At 38.9% G+C, this 20980-nt stretch overlaps 1 protein-coding gene across 2 annotated transcripts in view; it reads right to left on the reverse strand.

Annotated features, from left to right (window-relative positions):
* VPS50 (VPS50, EARP/GARPII complex subunit) overlaps positions 1-20980 on the reverse strand; it is a 97168-nt gene that overhangs the window by 61581 nt on the left and 14607 nt on the right. The window contains exons 3-11 of one of the 2 annotated variants that reach the window (XM_008064261.1): positions 19828-19950; positions 19128-19199; positions 18080-18133; positions 17186-17256; positions 16347-16464; positions 16231-16266; positions 14739-14821; positions 5177-5219; positions 3703-3801 (exon numbers count right to left, since the gene is read on the reverse strand). In XM_008064261.1, coding sequence (XP_008062452.1) covers positions 3703-3801; positions 5177-5219; positions 14739-14821; positions 16231-16266; positions 16347-16464; positions 17186-17256; positions 18080-18133; positions 19128-19199; positions 19828-19950 — 699 coding nt within the window. The remainder of the gene's footprint in view (positions 1-3702; positions 3802-5176; positions 5220-14738; positions 14822-16230; positions 16267-16346; positions 16465-17185; positions 17257-18079; positions 18134-19127; positions 19200-19827; positions 19951-20980) is intronic. The other variant, XM_008064262.1, reaches the window with a different exon arrangement.

Consider the following 20980-nt stretch of genomic DNA (forward strand, 5'->3'; position numbering starts at 1 on the left):
TGCAGTATAGATTATGTATAAATAATCCGCCACATAACCACAGCATTCAAGGTAAATTCGAATTGTGGACACTGCTGTACTGTGCTGTATTTACAACTGGTATTCATCTTACTCTTTCTCAAACACACTGTGCATGATCCCACTTCTGGACCCCTCTGCCACCAGATACTTGTTCTTTTACATCCATCAGTATGCTTCCCAACGGCTACCTTCTCAGGAGCCTGTCCTGACTCATCGATGCAGGTCAGTACTTTCTATCACAGTATCTGCTTGCCCTGAGTTGCATTTCTTTGTGGCACTTGAGACCACTGACATCATATTCACTTACAGGTATACCACACAGATAATGCAGGTTTGGGTCCAGACCATGGTAATAAGGTGACTATCATAATAAAGTGAATGTTTTGCTTCTAAGTGTACATAAAAGTTATATTTACACTACAGTCTATTAAGTGTGCAATAACATTGTCTTTTAAAAAGTACACACCCTAATTTTAAAATATTGCAAAAAAGTGTGAATGACCATCTAAGCCTTTAGTGAGTCAGAATCCTTTTGCCAGTAGAGGGTCTCTTTTCGATGTTGACGGTGCTAACTGAGCAGGCTGTTGACTCTTGAAGGCTGGGGTGGCTGTGGCAATTTCTTAATTTCTTAAGTCTGCCGCATCAAATGACTCTCTGTAGCATGCAGCACTGTTTGATAGCATTTTATCACAGTAGAACTTATCTCAAAATTTGATCCCATCCTCTCAAACCCCGCTGCTGTTTTATCAACTAGGTTTAAGGAATATTCTAACTACTTTGTAATCTTTTCAAACACGTTCACAGCATCTTTCACAAGAGTACAAGCAGTTCCTCATCCATTCACATTTTACGAGATGGCAGAAATTCAGTCACATCTTCAGGGTCTGCTTCTGATTCCAGCTCCCTTGCTGTTTCCACCACACCTTCAGACTTCCTCCACTGAAGTCCTGACCCTCTCAAAGTCACTCAGGAGGGCTGGAATCAGCTTCTTCCAAAACCCTGTTATGTTGATATTTTGACCTCCTCTCATGATTCATGAACATTCTTAGTGGCATCTGGAATAGTAGAATCTTTTTCAAAAGGTTTTAATTTGCTGTGCTCAGATCCATGTGAAGAATCACGAAAGCCTTTACAAAATGTATTCCTTAAATAATAAGACTTGAAAGTCAAAGTGACTCCTAGGGATGGAGGCTGCAGAATGGATGTTGTGTTAGCAGGAATGAAAACTACATTCCTCTCCTTGAACATCTCCATCAGCACTCTTGGGTGACCAGGCAACAGGTACAGGTGACTGACCTATGGTACAGGTTAATTATCAGTAATATTTGGAAATAAATCTTTTTTTTCCCAAGCAATAGGTCTCAATGGTGGACCTAAAGTTCAGTAAATGCAGATGTGCTGTCATCAGGCCTTGTTGTTCCATCTACTGTGCACCGGCAGAGTAGAATTAGCATGATTCTTAAGGGGCCTAAGATTTTCAGAATAGTAAGTGAACACTGGCTTCAACTTAAAGTCACCAGCTGCATTAGCCCCTAAAAAGCCTGTCCTTCGAAGCCTTAAAGTCAGGCACTAGGCACTGATTTCTCTCTAGCTATGAAATTCCTAGATGGCACTTTTTCCAGTAGAAGGCTGTTTTGTCTATATTGAAAATCTGTTGCTGAGTGTAGCCACCCCCATCAACAACAGCCTTAGCCAGACCTTCTGGAGAACCTGCTGCAGCTTCTCCCTCAGCATGTGCTGCTTCATCTTGCTCTTGTAATGTTATGGAGCCAGTTTCTTTCCCTCAACCTCATGAACCAGCCTCTGCTGGCTCCCACTTTTCTTCTGTAGTTTTCTCAGCTCTCTCAACCTTCGGAGACTGAAAAGTTAGGGTCTTGTCCGGGATGAGGCTTTGGCTTAAGGGAATTTTGTGACCACTCAGACTTTCTCCATATCAGAAATAAGGCTCTATCCCTTCCTTATCATTCGGTATTCACTTCAGTAGTACGTTTAATTTCCTTCCAGAACTCTTTCTTTGCATCATAACTTGGCTGTTTGGTGCAAGAGGCCTAGCTTTTGGCTTGTCTCAGCTTTTGACCTGCCTTCCTCACTAAGCTTAATCATTTCTAGCTTTTAATTCCAAGTGAGAGACGTGCAAGTCTTCTTTTTGCTGGAACACTTGGAGGCCACTAGGGTTACTCATTGGCCTAACTTCAATATTGTGTCTCAGAGAATAGGCAGGTCCAGGAAGAGGAAGAGAAAAGGAGAAATGGCCTGTCAGTCAGTGCAGCAATCAGAACACACACATCTTATCTGGAGGCGGTTGGTGGGGCCCCAAAGCAATTACAATAGTGACATCAAAATCACTGGACAGAGATCACATCACAGATACAACAATAATAAAAAAGCATGAAATACTGCGAGAATTACCAAACTGTGACACAGAGACACAAAGTGAATACATGCTGTTGGGAAGATGGTGCCAGCAAATTTGCTTGATACAGGGTTGCCACAACCTTCAATTTCTAAAAAATCACAATATTGGCAAAGCACAATAAAGCAAAGGGTGTGCAGCACAAGGTGCGCCTGTGCCCTCCCTAGAGGGTAAGGGTGCATGAAGGCCTACATGAGGCCCTGCGAGCAAGGCATACAGTCAGTGCCAAGAAATACTTTAGAAGAGCAAGCCTTAGTCTTATGGGGAAATGAGAAGTTATCACCCTATTTTGAAAGGACTTTAAGAGACCTCATCCCTACAATAAATCAAAAATCAGCCGGGCATGGTAGCACGCGCCTGTAATTCCGGCTACTCGGAAGGCTGAGGTGGAAGGCTCGCCAGAGCCCAGCGGGTCGAGGCTGCGGCCACTGCACTCCAGTCTGGGCGATGGAGTGAAACTCCAACTCAAAAAAAAAAAAGATATCCCACATGCTTGCTTCTTGGATCTTTTCTTAGGTATAGCTTAAGACATGAAAATTAATAAAGTACATTAAACAGCCAAATTTCTTTTTCCATATTTTAAAATGCAAATAAAGTTTAAAAGGTTTGATAAATTCTTATATTTCCTTCTAACAGAGGAGATCATTTAAGGGAAGAAAACATTTACATCTGTAATGTTAAATGTTGCACAGATAACATGTCATTCTGTATACACAAAAGTTACAGCTAACTTCTAAACCCTGCCACTTCAAGTTTTCCAAGGAAGCCCTTGAACGCTAAGATGAAAAATCCTACAGAATAAGAGAATTTATGACATTTAGGGGATCACAGAACCTTTGAAAATTCTAATAAATGTAATGTACCCATTTACATAAAAATGTGCACAATGCACAAGTCTACATGCATCTTGAGAGAGTCCTGAGCCCAAAGAGCTCCAATTAAGAAGCCCTGTTTCAGGACCAACATCTGAGCTAGGGAGACTACACAATAAGTGTTCTTATACTATAAAGAAAAACTATATTAAACTGCGAAAATATTAAATCTGACAAATACTACAGAGCTCAAAACATACTTCTGTAATGTTTTACTCATAAGATATGCACTCTGTGTCAATGTGAACAACCATGTTACCACTGTTAATTCAGCATAAAAATATACTTCATCAAATGAAACATTTTAAGGATACTATATTAATAATAATCAGACTTAATTATAAAGGTCAACAGATTCCTGATTAAGGAAAAACACAAACTTTTTTTGAAACAAACCTGTGTTTTTCCAAGAAGTCGATAAGCTTGCTGAACCTTGGTATAATGGTTAATATCAAAATTCTTGCAGATTTTAGAAAGAGCTACATCCAACTGTTCCTATGTAATTAAAACAGGAAGCAAAAAATAGTCAAGGAATTATGTTTTCAAGGCAATGAGAAGAAAATATTAAGACTAATCTCTAATTTTTAATTAATATTAATACACTTACTATCACACCAGAATTTAGAATACAAAAACAAATTTAAATAAAATTACAAATAAATTATAATTGCAATTTATTTGCAACTATAATTAAGTTTATTAAAGTATTAGTATATGAGTTTTTATGCCTTGAAGCCCATGTCTGATGCTTCACAGGAAACAAAATAAATATAATAATTTCTTAATGAATCTTAATTTTGACTTTTACTTAACTTTATGTTTCCTCAAGTACCTGCTAAATTCTTACAATTATACAAACTGAATTTGTAGGACTATTGAAAAACAATAACATAATCTTTCTGTAATCACTGAAAAGTAATTCTCAACAAGTCTATGTTGACTTTAAAAGTACACACCTGAGGTTTAAGTTTTTATATCTAAATGTGCTATATTTTGTTTGTGGGTTTCTATTCCAATGATTTCATTTTTGAATAATTTTTTATTTTAGTATAGAACAATGTTACATATTGAGTGAAGAAATACTGAGCTCTCAATGGAAAGCCCTTATGAAAAATATTCAAGAAGCTATTCACTTAAGGGATACAAAGAGGTTGTTTTGTAATTATCAACTAAACTGACATACTCACAATTAGCAAATCATTACATGTATAAGCAAAAACTACTTTCACAAAAGATCAAAGTCCCACCTCAATTTGTATAAGTACCAAGAAAACAATAAAAGACTATAAGAAACCAAATAATTCTTATTTATTAAAATGAACATCCTCCTTTGCAAAGACTGCTGAGGAAAAAGGTGAACTCTGAATATGTGTAGGAGGAAAAACAAACTTCCTCTCACAATGACATGTCTTTTTCTTTCAGTTTCTACATTTTTGATGAACTATATAAGATGTCATTATGAGGTTAAGGAATTGGGGAGGGTTTTCATCGGCCAATTTACTCACAGGTAAATTACCTCACTGAACTAAAAAATAGAAGTAGTGGGTAATCAAAATATAGTAATTAGTACTTGGAAGGTATCTGGACCCCTATATAATTTACATGAGAACTTACCCATGACTAACAGCTTGGAAAGTTTTCTAAAGGTGATGATCTTTTCAAATACTGTTTTGAGATGCCATAATTCCAAAAGTATTATTGAGTTTACAAGTGGATTTACACTAACCTGACCATGATATTCCAAATGAAAAACAACAAATAAAGAATAGTGATCTAGAACACTAGTAATAACACAAAAGTCAAAAGATAATGTTGCACCTATGTTATTAAAAAGAAAAGGCCATTTATCTTATGATCTAACCCTTCTTACCTCGATTTGTTCCAAAGTATCTTGTAGCTTTGAGTTAAGTTCACTATTAAAAAAAACAGAGAATTAGATGAGTCTATTTTTTAAAGAGACAAAAGGAATGCTAATTAAATAATACTAGCTGAATAAGTAATTAACAAATTCAAAGATCAACAGTATGGGCAGAGAGACATGCTGCTGATTCTACAATAGGATAAGGCAAGAAAAAGAAATAAAAAGAGAAGAACTGAAAGAAAAGAAATAACAGAGCCACTACTAACAACAGCGGCATTGTGCGAGTAGAAAATCATAAAGAATCTGCAGACAAACTAAGAGCTTAAGAATTGAGAACTGATAGCAACTTTTATGAGGCTGGCATGCAGTCTACCATACCGAGGAAGCAGGGTGGTAGCAATTTTTAAAGATAAAAAGTATAATTTAAATCGAAAGCAAAACTTCAAAACTACAGTCAATTTCCACATACTAGGAACAAAGAAGATAAAATTTTTAAGAATACCACTAATAAAAACCAAATACCTGACAACAAATCTAATAAAAACATAGAATACTAAGATAAATTAGACTTAAATACATGGAGATATACACCATGTTAATATGTTAAAACCTTCAATATAATTCCCATCAAAATGACCTCCCAGAAGAACTAAAATTCTAATCAAAATCACAGCGAGCTTTATTTTTTTAATTTGTGAAAACTAACAAGCAGTTTCTAAAATATAAGCAGAAATTCAAAGAGGTAAGGATAGCCAAGGGGATCTCAAAGAACAATATTAAAGGACTAAAGCAGGGAAAGGCCTTACAGAAAGTGAGTGCAGTAGGATGGCAGTGCTGATGTAAGCAAGACCCAGAACAGAATAAAATGAGGGCAGAGGGGTTCAGCAGGTCATCGACAAGGGGTGCCGCACTGGCTCATGGGCACAGCGACAGGCATGCAAGCCCACTTGCTCTTCTGGAAATGCAAAGTTAAAATACAAAATCACTGGAACAAATGGCCCGAATGGCTAAAAATATTTTTTAAAGGTTAAAAATGGCATTGCCAGAGGGTAGCAAGGAGGGGAGCACATGGAACACTCAGCCATTCCACGCTAGCGTGCGGGAAACTGAATGGCCTTCCCCTCAGAAACCTGAGGCATCTCCTGTAACTCAGCACACACCTGACACCCCAGCAGCTCTAGTTCTGAATGTTCTTCTAACAGAAATGCACACAATCCCTGCAGCAGTCTGTGCCACAGGCGAGACTTGAAGCAACACACTGTCTATGAATAATCAAATGGATAAGCAAAGCGATTTCACTGACACAATGAAATCCTACAGCAGCCGGGCTCGGTGGTTCAGCCTGTAATCCCGCGCCTTTGGGAGGCTGAGGTGAGCGGATTGCCTGAGCTCGCAGGTTCGAGACCCACCTGGGCAGGCGACACCTCATCTCTACAATAAATCAAAAAAATTAGCCGGGTGTGGTAGCGCGCGCCACGCCCGTAGTTCCAGCTACTTGGAAGGCTGAGGCAGAAGGATCACCAGAGCCCAGCAGGCGAGGCTGCGGTGGCCGGGAGCGGCCACTGCACTCCAGTCTGGGCGACAGTGAGACACCAACTCAAAAAAAAAAAAAAAAAAGAAATCCTACAGCAATGAAAATTTATCATGTGGACCTCAAAAACATAACATTGGGTAAAAGAAGTCAGTTAAAAGAATATATACTATATGATTTCATGTATTTGAAGTCCTAAACATACAAATCTAGCTTAGGTGACAGACCCAGCCAGTGGCTTTACCTTGGGAGAATGGCTCAGAGGAGGCCTGAGAGACATTTCTAGAAATGTCCTGTTTCTATTTCTGGGTGGTAATGACACAGTTATGTTCACTTCCTAAAAAGTTACTGAGTTACACTCATATAATACGTTAAAATATGTGCTGAACCTGGATTTTGTTTCCCCTTTAATTCTTACTAGGTCTGGGGAAAAAAGGCAACAGAATTAACATTATTTAAATTATTTTATGTCATTACTATAAAAGATTTGTAATATCTACAAAATAAATGTAATCACAGAGAAAATATTTTAACAAAAAAATTAAAATGTAATTGCTTTTAAAACAGTAAGAATACGTGAAAGATATAATTCAAGACACCACTGCCATACATGGTTTTTAACAACTGTCTACTGATTACAGATTTGACTCTCAAATGCCTGGCAGCCAAAGCAGATAGGAAGGGCCACAGTGTACAACCCGGTGTCCATGCATAGGAAAATGCCAGTAACTCAGGAAGGAAAAATCAAAACAAACAAAAATCACTGTTGCTGGCATGAAGTTGAGAAAAAATGGGGCCAGAGTCTTGACAAAGGGCACGTTCTACCTCCCAAGGCCCAACAGCCCTGACAACGCCCTACAGCACACTCAGCAATGAGTTGTGCAGTGCAAGCTGAAGCAGTGACGCCAAAGCAAGAGAGAGACAGAGGGGTAGATGGAAAGCCATTCGTTAGGAAAGGAAAAGCTGTAAGACAAGTGCTCAGTCTTCAGTGTCTCAGGAGTAAGTGGTGGCTCAGCCTGTAATCCCACGCCTTTGGGAGACTGAGGTGAGTGGATTGCCTGAGCCCGCGGGTTCGAGACCCGCCTGGGCAGCGAGACTTCATCTCTACAATAAATCAAAAAATCAGCCAGGTGTGGTGGCGCGTGCCTGTAATTCCTGCTACTTGGAAGGCTGAGGAGGAAGGATCGCTGGAGCCCAGCAAGTCAAGGTTGCGGTGGCCAGGAGCGGCCACTGCACTCCAGTCTGGGCGACAGAGTGAGACTCCAACTCAAAAAAAAAAAAAAAAAAGGAAGGGATATTAACTGTACAGTTTTTAAAGAAGCCCTTCCTTAGACATCATTTAGAACCATAAACTCAAGCCATTTCAGTCAATTAATCAAAGTATGTTAAAAGGATCTATTCATAAATATTTTGATAAATAAAAGCTACATTATGGTCAAAAAATTACTTGTTCTAATATGGAAGGCTAAAAGCTTCTAAAGCTATCTGCAAGCTAAATGGAATGAATCAATCAATTCTGCAAAGTATTTTTACCATCACTACAGAAAATATTAAAGATAACATATCCAAAAGAACTAATTATTAGTGTTCTTTTAAATAGCTGATCTATGAAACACAGTCACAAGAATGAGTCCTAGAAAGGCTGTATATAATCAAGGTTTTGAGCAAATCTGACCATACAAAAAAAAAGAAATAGTACAGAGATAATCAGTATCTTAATGCTCTTTCCCTGGTCTGTTACTTTAACAAATCACATGCTTTAACTCAAGTACCTTAACATCTCTGGGCATTAGCTGCCTACATAAAGATGAGAGAGACTGAAGGGGTTGGCTGCTTCCAGCTCTAATGCTTCATGATTCTATTATACATTGAGCACCAGTTGCCCAAAGACCACATCTTTGTACAAGGTTCAGTAAAGTTATAAAACCTGCAGATGAACTTAAGTAGACGAACTTCCATGTTTACACTGCATATCTCTCACCCCTCCTAGGACATTCCAGTCTGTTTACTCGGAGCCTATTCCAGAGCTTTCAATCTACTTACAAGAAGCAGAGAATCCGTTGCAGACCTCAGAGAAATTCTGATTTTCAGACACACTGAAGCTAAACCCATGATCCCGAAGAACCATGAAGTATCTATGTGAAACATCAGACCAGATATGACCAGACTAGAGCAGAACTCCTAAGGTCACTTCAGATCTAAATGGAGCTTGGTCTCCATGATGTTCAACTTGGTGCAGAAATCTTGCTTCCTAAAATACAATCACTTACCACAAAGCTCAGAGTCCATGATCAAGACACTAAGTGCTCAAAGCATCTCCAAACTTTATGAGCAGAGGTCAGAGCCCACAGGCCAAACCCAACTAGTAGCCCACATTTCTAAAGAAAGTTTCATGAGAACACAGCCACAACCATGTGTTCGCTTTTTGCCTGCTTTAGGACTACGAGGACAGAGTTGCAGAGTTGCAAAAGAGACCTATGGCATGCAAAACCTACAACATCACTAGGCTCTTTAAAGGCGGGGTTTGCCAAACCTGTACTGGAGTTCAGCAGAAGACTTTTTAGTTGGTCAGCTGACCAAAGTTAAAACAGGAAGAGAGAAAGAGAGAGAGAGAGAGAGTGTGTGTGTGTGTGTGTGTGTGTGTGTGTGTGTGTGTGTGTGTATTTACCAAAGTTAAAACAGGAAAACATATATGTACACACATATATATACACTCACACATACATATGTATGTTTCCATCTTTACTGAATATTTCACATAAAATTGTAAAATGTACTTCATTCATCCATCTTTTGATTTAAGATCTTTCTTTGATTGGAGTTTTAACTTCTTAGTCTCACATAAGCCAAATCACAAATAAATTGTCTGCAATTTCAAGTTTCAACTTCTCTTAAATGAAGCAGGAACTAAAAGACAAATTCAAAGAACTCAAACACCAAACCACACAGTTACCTTACATGCCCCCAGCTTTATAAGTTGTTTCATCTACAAAAAACTTGAAAAGAAACTCATTTTTGACAATATCTTTTGTCTTTCCAACTCTTTCAACTTACTTTCAAAAACTAACTGAAATTCCTAATTCCTTCTTAGGCTGCTCAAATTTGGGCATTTTAGCAAAATTGATGATAATCAGGCACAATGGTTTACAATAAAACCTGCTATTTAAAGAAAAACCTTTTTCATTAGTCAGTTTACTAAAACATAAATACAGTAACAAACACAACTGACAAAACAGGTTTATGAAAAAATACAATTAACTCTCACAGGTACACAGCTCAGTTCATGAAGCAGAATAACACAGCCTGGCCCGGAGCCACTGGCTCCCACTGCATGCAGTAGTGAGGCCGTTCGCAGACAGCACAGCATAGCAGTTAACAGCACCAGCTCTGCATTGCAGCAGACCCCAGTTTTAATGATGGCTCTGCCACTTACTTGACAAAGCATCAATTTCCTCATCTAAAAAACAGACACCACCACCATCTTTGAGGAATATTTTGTGAATACTAAATAAAATGAGGAAAAAGATCAGTACAATACCTGGCATAGGTCAAAAGCCAAAATATTCCAAATGCTATCCTACTCCCATCACTATCACTGTATCGATTCCATTTTTAAAAGCTAAATAGTAACTCTTTAGTGAGAAAACATGTCTAAAACCTAACAGGGAATCACTGTAGAGTCGGTGCGGCTGCGGTCAGTAGTGCCTGGCTTCTGCTCCCACTCGTGTCTTAGGCTTCCCACCTCTGCAGGGGAATGGGATGAGCCCTTCAGAATGTGAGCCCTTCAGAACATGGTCTTCTGGCTGTGTACTCTGCTTTTTACTAGCACAGTATCCCACGGCCCCAGCCTGTTACAACAAGTTCTAAAGTACAAATAAACCTCAAAAGTGCTTGGTATAATATGTGACCCAGCGTCTCAGGTATATTTGACCCACTATCCAGAAGAGTGCGACACAGATGACTTTTCCAAGTGACAAGTAAAATTTTAGAATGCCAAGACAAAAAGAAAAATCCCAAAAATTTTCTAAAGAAAAGACACCATTTATGATAGAATGTGAAAAACAACAGCATCCATCTTCTGCCTCACAAAATAGAAGGCTAGAAAACAACTGAGCAATGCTTTTCATTGTTCTTAGGGAAAAAAATGTGTAATGGACTAAATTAAGATAATTCTAAAATCTAAAAGTTTACCTCCCAGGTACCCCATAGCAACCAAAAAAGAAAGACATAAAAAGTGAAAACTGCTCAACAGAAATTAAATAAATGCTAATGGCCCTTGATTTTCATTTAGAGATAAAGGTCTACATTTCCTCTTCTATATCCAATCACTCTACTTGGTGTTGCAGATAATATATTTATATAATCATAATACAGTTATTGATTTCTATTAGGTTAATTTTCTAGAAGTAAGCTATTGCAAAACCACAAAAGACTTAATTCTAGTTGCAAAAAGAATATGTGTTATAAAATTCACCAAGTAAAAATAATAGTACCACTAACAAAACCAGGAAGGTAAGGAAGGGAAGAGAAGTGAAGGAAATCTACCCACCTCCAATCTCTCGTTGATATTTTGTTATTGGGAGTAAACAGATGTGGCATCAGCACACATCACCTATACATAGTGACACACCAGAAAAAAATATCTTAGTGTGGTATTTCAAACTGCAATGAGAGCTACTAAGAAAAGCATTAACAAGCTGTAAACTGGTATACTCCAGGGAGTAAAGAAGAGAATGGTGACCAGAGCAGAAAGAAAGACCTGTACCTTTTGTTTGAATTTATTTGATTGTGTTTTTTATTCATAATGTTTTTGCTCATATAATCTGACATTGTTTTAGAACGGCATAGCATGAGGGGAGAAGGCAGAGAAAAGCAGGTCAAAATATAAGATACAGCATGCAGGCCGTGCCACAGGAGCATAGCCCCTGTGACGTGGTCCAGCAGACCAGGCAACAAGGACGAGCATCTCTAGCAGATCTAGCCGAAAGGTCTGCTGGCCCACCAGCAACACTCAGTGCTCAGGCCTTACTAAGGCAGGGTTCCTGCTGGTCCCAATCTGGGTCTATAAAGAGGAAAGCAGACACAGCTTGCCAAAAAGAAAACCAGAGCCCTAGGGAAGGAAAGTCCCTAGTGCTGCTGTATTTGCTGATAAAATCTGCGTCCCATCACTGTGTGACGTAAAGTACTTATATAATCTACAAATTTCACTAAACTGCCAAGCTCATATTTTGAGAACAAAATAAAAGGACGTTTTAACAATTATGGGCAATTAAACACACCTGTCTATGTTAAAGTACAGGATTCAACAAACTAGCTCTGATTATACGCAAACTTTTCAGTACATAATACAGAATGCTCTCCGGTTCCCGCAAGTAGTTTCTTACAAATGAAATAAAAATGACAAAGCAAGCCGGGTTCGGCGGCTCAGGTTGTAATCCCCCACTTTGGGAGGCTGAGGTGAGTGGATTGCCTGAGCCTGCGAGTTCGAGACCCGCCTGGGCAACTTGGCGAAACCTCATCTCTACAATAAATAAAAAAATCAGCCAGGCGTGGTAGTGCACGCCTGTAATTCCAGCTACTCGGAAGGCTGAGGCGGAAGGATCGCCGGAGCCCAGCAGTTCGAGGCTGCGGTGGCCGGGAACAGCTCTGTCTACCAGCTTTCCCAGGAAGCCCAAGGAGAAATCCTGTTAAGATGAACTCCTTGGAACACATGAGTGCTTCTCTGATATATTTTTACCCTCTGCAAAGAGTAAGACCAACTCTTCTTATTACTTGAGGCATGACTCACGTGTGCTCTATGTACTATATTACCTAAAATAAAACAATTATCAATTTAAATCTTTTTCAAACTTTTTACTACATCTAAGAACTGCGGCCATACCCCCTCCACTTTTCACTATACACATTAACGAAAATGTGCTTACAAGCCACTTCATGTCAACTCTTAAAAAGCCCAATAAGAATTTCTTCAAAGACATGTTTACAGCTAACTCTCATCGTGCAAGATATTCACTTTAGCTAGCTAAAGCAGAATCTCTAATTATATAAAAGTTTCAACACGTCATCTGCTCCATTAACATCCTGCCACCAAATTCCACACTCTCGCTTTTCTACTATAAAAGATGGTGACCTTTTTAAAGTCACCTCATTACAACCCGTCCAAAGCGTTAGTAAATATGATGTTCTGTATCGTATTTTCAACCTCCCACTCCTTCCCCTCAATTTTCAAATACTCAGGTTTCTCCCTCTTGATTCTACTCTGTCCCTGTCATTAAATTTCCTCCCCCTACACTTATACTTCAACCAGCTTCCACCACCCTGTCCCCAGCAAGGTTGACTATGGCTCTGTGCTGCTGCCAATCCAACAGACAGTATTTCCAGTCTTCGTTCTGTCTGGCATCCCTGCAGTGACAACTCACTCCTGGTGCAAATTCCTCCTCTCCCGACACACCAGAGCCTCCCGCTCCTCCCACTCAGGTCCTCCTTAGCTTTGACCCCCCAAGGGAGTTGGAGCCCACTGCTTCCACTGCCAGCACAGCTTTCTCCTCTCTCAAGCCCAACCCCACTTGTGTCTACCCTAATGCACGTCCTTCTTGATAAATTATGTTCTTTATAAAATCTGGGATTATATTTATTGCATTGTGTACAGCTAACCACTACAGTGCCAATTTCAAAGCAAGGCACATGGCATATAGTAAACACTCAGGAAATATGTAACTGCCTGAATTATTTTCACTCAATTAATAAGCTGTTACCACTATGACAGACTCATCACTACAAAATGAATTAAATGGATGCTTCAGTTCAAACAGATATGTTTTCTCAGGACCCAAAATACCTTGTCAGAAATTTCTACATTTCACATACTAAAGCTAATTCTCTATTCACTCATTCTAGTATATGTAAATGACATCATCAAGTTTCTAAGATGACAGTTAATAACTCTCGAAATGAACAAAACCAAAATATCATCAGTACTACCTGCCTACTTATCTCCTAATCAAATACAAAATAGTTATTTCAATCTGCATGATCCTAAAAAAAAATACCAGAAATAGTTAAATCACATCTCCAGGTAGAAAATATTTAGCCCTTAGCCCACACCCAGCAGAGACCTTTGATATGAGAGAACATTAAAATAAAAAAAATCGATGCACATCTGCACTAATGTTTTCTCTGCCATGACCCTTTTACTTTTCAGACACAGGCAATCAGCATCTGCAACAGCAAGTCATGCTCACTGGATGTCAGAATTTCCATAAGTGGAGGTGATGGACTGTGTCCTAGGGGAAGCATAGGTTCAACTGGAACCTGGGTTTGCTTGGCAAGCCTAGCATTTTACTCAGATCGTATGTTCACTTGTGATGGCTTTAGGAGTGACAGAAACCACACCTAAGGGTTACAGCCTCCCCATGGGACTGTCACACTCCATGCAAATCTTTTATTCTAAGCAAATCAAACATCTATGAATAAAGTTAGAATTAATAGCAAAAGACAGTCGCCATTTCTGCACTGCACCTTTAATAATAAACAAAAGATGTAACACACTAATCACTTAAATATTACAGATATAATTATTACATAAACTGAAATCACACTTAAATTTTCCAAAAGAGTTCTTATCATGATGAGCCCAACATCTGAACCATCTGGCTCTTAAAAGCAAGCTGCAATAACGGCCTCAAGGTTTAAAGCAGGGCAAAAGAGGAAGAATTCCCAAGGGATGCACTGGAGCCGTAAACAGATGAAGTTATTCTTGTCTACAACTCCATAAAAATAATGTCAATCGGATTGGAAAGAACATGAGAAAAGAGTTTCAATGAGGTAACAAGAGGAGACAGGATTTAGAAATATCTGAGCTTTCACACCTTCAGAACTATCATTTATATTTTTATTGCCCTGCACCACTTAAAAACATATTAAACTAGAACACAGCACTTTATATATTAACTTCCACTGTTTATGAACACATGTATGTCACACAACTCCTGCACAAAAGACCGAGAGTGAAATCAGCATAAAACTTTTATACTGCCTCACCTTATGCAACTATAATGTTTAAAAGTGCTGGCAGCCTTCTGACACTCCAGGCACAACTGAATAGCTCCTGGGTAGTCTTCCTCCTTGAGATGACAACAACAGATCTCATTAGACTGGAAATATTTTCTCTTAAAGCCCCTGATGAAAATACATCTCTGTTCCTGCTCTAGTCAAAAGTGACTGAATAAAAGAAAGTTAATTCCTCTTAACATTTTTATTGGATTAGAATACCAATGACAGATAGAAAATGAAATATAAAGAGACTAGTTCTAGGCCTAAAAAATACACACAGAAAACATGTTTGGCTGGGCTCGGTGGCTCAGCTTGTAATCCCAGCACTTTGGGAGGCGAAGGCAAGTGGATTGCCTGAGCCTGCAGGTTCGAGACCCGCCCGAGCAACTTGGTGAGACCTCGTCTTTACAATAAATCAAAAATTAGCCAGGCATGGTAGTGCGCGCCTGTAGTTCCAGCTCCTTGGAAGGCTGAGGTGGAAGGATCGCCAGAGCCCAGCAGGCTGCAGTAGCCGGGAGCATGCTACTGCACTCCAGTCTGGGCGACAGAGTGAGACTCCAACTCAAAAAAAAAACAATGTTAAAAATATCTCTTCCCCCAAATGCACAGTAACTGCCCTCTGGAACCATGGCTTTTGCATACAGCCTATACTGTATTAAGTTTTCTTTAACTATTAACAAATCTTCTTTCAATAATGCTTACTATAAAATGTTGCAGTATGCATTCTATTTGTTATCAACAATCAACAGTTCTACCACCAAGAAATAATAAACAGTTCTAAAGAAATAAATATGGAAAAAAGTAAAATATTAACTAGTAACCTCAGAATATTTCTACCACCTAAATGTAATTTATTGCCAAATGAATTTTTAATACGGATTTCTCAAGCCCTAGTCAGTAGTAATAGTATAGAAGTAATACAATTACACAAAAACCATGAAAAATGTTCCTATGCTCCTATCTAAATCTAACAGATGCAGTTTCCACCCATGGGAAGCTGAGGTCATGACCAAGTGCCTACTCCGAGGAGCCCGAGTATTATGAGGAGACACGTAAGTTACACCGTGCTTTGGCAGAGCTTACGGAAGAACAGATAGTGCTAAGAGCACCTCAAGGAGAAAGCAGATGGCTCACAAAGAAAACTGATTAATTCATAATACCAAATATCACTAAAACATCACATGTTCCTTCAATTACTGCTGTATGTCAGATGCAAAAGATAACGTGATTGCTATTTAAATACTACACAAAAGACTTGCAGTAGCAGTCTAACATTACTACAAAGTAAATGTCTGTCCAAATAAACGTGTTTTCTTAAATGAAGGACATGTTATGTCAACAGAAAAAGGCTCTGGAGCACGTCCCTTCCACGTCTAAAAGTGCTTGTTACATCAGAACACCAAGCTGGCATGGAACATCGCCCATTCTAAAGTTGCTACGTGATGCCATGGGGACCACGTTTCCAAGCCTTGTCACTTACCTCCAGCATTTCACTTAACCGCACATCTGTTCTTTGCTGAAAAAACAAAAATCAAAGGTAAAATCTGTTTCAACCACAAAATTTAGTTTAAACTTTTTAAAAGTGACCCATATTACCAATGTTTTTATAGTTCTCAGAGACTTCAGAAGTCCAATCAGCAACTGACGTTTTCTTTGATTTGCAAGAAGGCCTAAGCTAGCTTGAGTAAATCCTTCCTTGGCAATATTCAAGTGTCTGCAAAAGTGAACGATAAATAGTTAAATCGTCTTAGAAGAGTAAGAATATTATCCACCCAGAACAACTGGGTGACTAATGAGACAGTGGCCTAGATTACTATTAAAACTAGGAATTGAGGACTATTTGATAAATGTACTCAACAGCTCAGTCTAAACCAACACTACTCAAAATACGTGGCGTGGACAAGGACCAGTCCACAATCTGGTTGTAGGTCAGTGACAAGAAAAGTGCAGACACTGAAAACAGTATTTAGACTGGAAATATTTTCTCTTAAAGCCCCTGATAAAAACACATGCAAAAAATGAGAGAATAATTATTCTTTGTGACTCCAATAATTTTAAAAAGACTGTGCTATATGTCTTGGTTGCTTTTTTGATTTCCATTTTTCCTAGTAATTTGTTTTTATTGCACTTTATAATAACAGCCTATAACAGAGTAGAAATTTTAAGAAGAAAAGAAAAAAACGAGTCCTTCACCACAATACTGTAGATGAAGAACCACTAGTTTAAACAATACAAAAATCACTAACTTTTTTTTACATAAGTAGATTTAGAGATATTTCCCACACTCTTAGTGCAATCTTCAGATCACAGTGTATGTTCACTTAAAGAATATTCTAGAAACCACAGCCATAATAAAAAAAAAAGTCAATGATAGATTTCAGACATTCTTGAAATATTTTCCAGCTTAAAGAACAAAGTATCACCAAAAGCAATACCTTCTCCCATGTGTGCAGATGACAGCAGCTAACTGAAGACCTGTCTGTAAGGAGGTAACTCGTTCAAGTTCCTGTGGAAAGATCAGCTACAGGTTATTGTTTAAGGCATTTTATTTTTCTTTCTCATTCATATGGTATGCTAACAAAAACTCTTATCTGTTTCAAAAAAGAAGCCTACTTGGAAAACAAAGTAGAAACAAAAACACCTGCACCTGAAAACTGTAGGCATATTGTTCACAAAATTATTTAAAATGACTACCTGAAACTGATTTTCACAATGATAGATGACAAAGTATTTAGGTCATATCGCTTATAAGGAAATCCAGACCCAGCCTGCTTTAGACAGAAATAAACAAAATACCAATAATATATCTGTTTCTACCCACAAGAACTTTACAAGGTAATTAAAGGATATGACAAATACGACTTCTGTTTACAAAGATGCTTTGACAATGAATGCTTGCACTGGGAGGTATTTCCATAGATTTTGAAGCCTCTGATTTTCTCAGGAAAACACAGATTCAGTTAGACAATTCCAATATTATAATTTAAAGCCAGGTTGTTGTTCTGCTATTGAGTGGCCATTATTGCTGACCTATGTGGTGTTGCAAAGTTCATGGAAGCAATTTTCACTGGCTCTTCTGAGGTTTGAAAACCTCAAAAGACCATTTTAGAATCATAGATTAAAAACTCTTCACCTCTTCAGTCTGGTAAATTCCCCCAAATAAAAGAGAAACTCACACACACACATACACACAGGTGTGGGCACAACAGCCAATTTGTAGCTACAGGATTACAGACAAAAGAATAATTACAATATTTCAACAATTTCAAGCATAAATCATTCAATCATTTTTAAAATTGCACTATAAAAAATAACAAATGTTATCCTACCTTGACATAAGCAGGCTGTTTTTCAAGGATTAAGTCTGCTACTTTTTTAGAGACCTATAAGAACATGCAATCAAACAGAAGTAAAAGAAAAAGCCTCATGCTTCCTACTGTATTTTATATCTAAAGTGCTTGTAAGACTATCCCATAGGTCTCCCAACAACTTCTCAAGCAGATACTGGCATGTTCTGACTAGACACGCTTCCCCAGGCTATGACGTTAGCGAGAGAGCTAGTGCACTAAAGCACTCAGAGCAGCACCTGGTCTTGTCAGTGCTAGTTCATGAGCATCATCATCGGCTGCAACTAACATGCACAACAGGTGACCACTTTAGGGGTACAGGATCTGACTTAAAATGGTGAGTCTGTTAAGACAAGGAGGCACTATGTGGGTGGGAAACAGAACACGTGCTTGTACCCTCAACACCACATAAGAAGTGGGAACTTGGTCTTCCACTCTGAAAAGCAGAAAGCACATGTGTTTTGGAGATATAGCTCAGGTGTTTGTGGTCAACTCTATGAATGATGTCTATGTGCAAGGCCAGTTAGAATTACACTGATCTTGAACACAAGGCTCCTATTCCACAATTCCAGGCCCTGCAAGTTGAGGCACCGAGACACCACACAGGCACAGCACGGGGTGCAGAGGCATGTGGGGAGTGCTTGCTCAGGAAGCACGATGAACTGGCCACCCTGCCCAAGCCCGCAGAAAGCCAGCATCGCCTGCACATCCAACAACCGCAGTCGTCCTGTACGTTCTCATAATCTACTTCTAACACCTTTGAAATAATGTAAATTAATTTTTAGATACGATGCTTTTGTCTAGAAACAGGGATACTAGAAGCAAATCTATCAAAGTAAACTGAGGAATATCATAGGCATTAAATTTTAATGTGAGCATGTCATTTAATGTGAGCATGCCAAGGCATGATACACAGCAACGTTTGTGTAGACATTAATTACAACCGAAAATCTGCAAACACGACACCTCTGTGCCATGCTTCACTCGTAGTTTTATCAGGGAGAAATGGGTTGGTCTGTTTTTTACTTACTGCAGCTTGCTGTTGTTTTAATTTGTCTCTGTACTCCTCCAGTTCTTGCAAATTGAGAACAGGTGGAAGCTTCTACAGAAAAAAGCCAAACAAGAAGAGTAAAAGATAAATAATTTCGTTTGGTTTCATTTACCTGGACATGTCTGCCTGCTGAGCCACAGAAAGCACACAAGCAGTGCCACCTCCCACTACACGCCTCCTGTCCTCCAGCCTTCCTCCCCAGACTCCAGCCATAGAAGCCCAAACATCGTCAGTGCACAGTCCTGGGCTCCCACATCCACCTCACTACTCTCACTGCTGCCATGCTTCCCACCTTAAAACTTATAGTGCCGGCATCTTCAACATTAGGGTACAAGAGTTTTATCATGACTAAACACGATGGAAATACACAACTCATGATTAAAAGTCCAAGGGCCTTCTAAATATATGATATAAAACAGCATCCTAACACACGGGTGCTAACACATGAAGTCAAAATACAGTCATGTTTCCCTGACCAATATGCTACAGTTACACTTAAAACTACATGTTTAAAAATAATGCCATCTTTAAACAATGCTGACAGTTCATTTAATTACAATGTGGTATTAATAGAACTGTTCTCGTACCAAAAAAAAAAATCCAAATGCCCCAAAAAGCATTCAAATCTCACAAATTCAATCACTGAACAAAACAGACATGTTTTAATAATTTTTTTTACCTCCAGCTCAAATTTAACAATATCAAACGAGTCTGCAGAAAAATATACTTGTTCAATACTATTAATAAGCTCTTGTTCCGCCTGAGGGTCGCTTGGCTGTTCTCGAAGTTCCCTGAATTCCTCCTTGAAAGAAAAAAAAAGTGAAATTATAGTACTTGTAGATGTTCAAATTCCATCTGCATGAAAATAAGCATCATCTACCTTAACAATCGTATCTTTGGGGAACCATTCTGACTAAGGGTACAAGGTAACAGAACCCAGAAAGTTCATGCAAGATTAGGAAATAGCCAAACACTCAAAAGTAATCATAGACTGGAGAAAAAAACTGGCCAGTCTGAATATTCAGATATTATTCTCAATTCCCTGTGTGTCAACAAGGTTGAAGGAGTTTAAATGTCTAACAAAAGAGAAAAAAGTGACTACCTAAACCATATCATACATGCACATCACATATATACACACTTTACCATTTAACAACATCCTAAAATCTGTCTCACCACAGGCAGCAAGGGAAGAATTCCTCAGTGAGTGACTTTTGGGGTTATACTCAGTACTGGAACCCCACACAGCAGACATCCGATCTGCTAAGAAACCTCAGTGCTCAGCTGAGAAACACCAGTCCCAGACAGGGTCACGGTTTAGTTCTATAGCCCTGCACGTCTTCCTTCGGAGAGCACAACTGCTGTGACCCAAGACCTGACTCTGAACCTAATGCACTGTGGTTGACAGAATGTCTTCTCTCTGATGATGCAGAATGGGACTTCAGTGTCTTCACACAATGACAAACAACCTGACAGACAAATCCCCATCCCTAATGTCAGCATCCTTATCCTGCACAATTTCACTGCGTAGTAAATGGACAAAATTTCAGTTAACTAGGAAATTCTAATAATTCAGATGCCTATCCCCTGCCACACTACTTAATCAAGACATTATGATAGACATATAACAAGTTAGTTATGTGATTTTTAAAATTCAAATTAACCCCAAATGCAGTTCTATACACAAAAATAAAATATTATTTAAAATCATTTTACAAGCTGGGCTCGGTGGCTCAGCCTGTAGTCCCGCGCCTTTGGGAGGCTGAGGTGAGTGGATTGCCTGAGCCCGCGGGTTCGAGACCTGCCTGGGCAGCGAGACCTCATCTCTACAA

Source organism: Carlito syrichta, unplaced genomic scaffold (assembly GCF_000164805.1).
Source record: "Carlito syrichta isolate Samal-C Ts95f unplaced genomic scaffold, Tarsius_syrichta-2.0.1 Scaffold307254, whole genome shotgun sequence".
In the NCBI taxonomy this organism is placed as follows: Eukaryota; Metazoa; Chordata; class Mammalia; order Primates; family Tarsiidae; genus Carlito; species Carlito syrichta.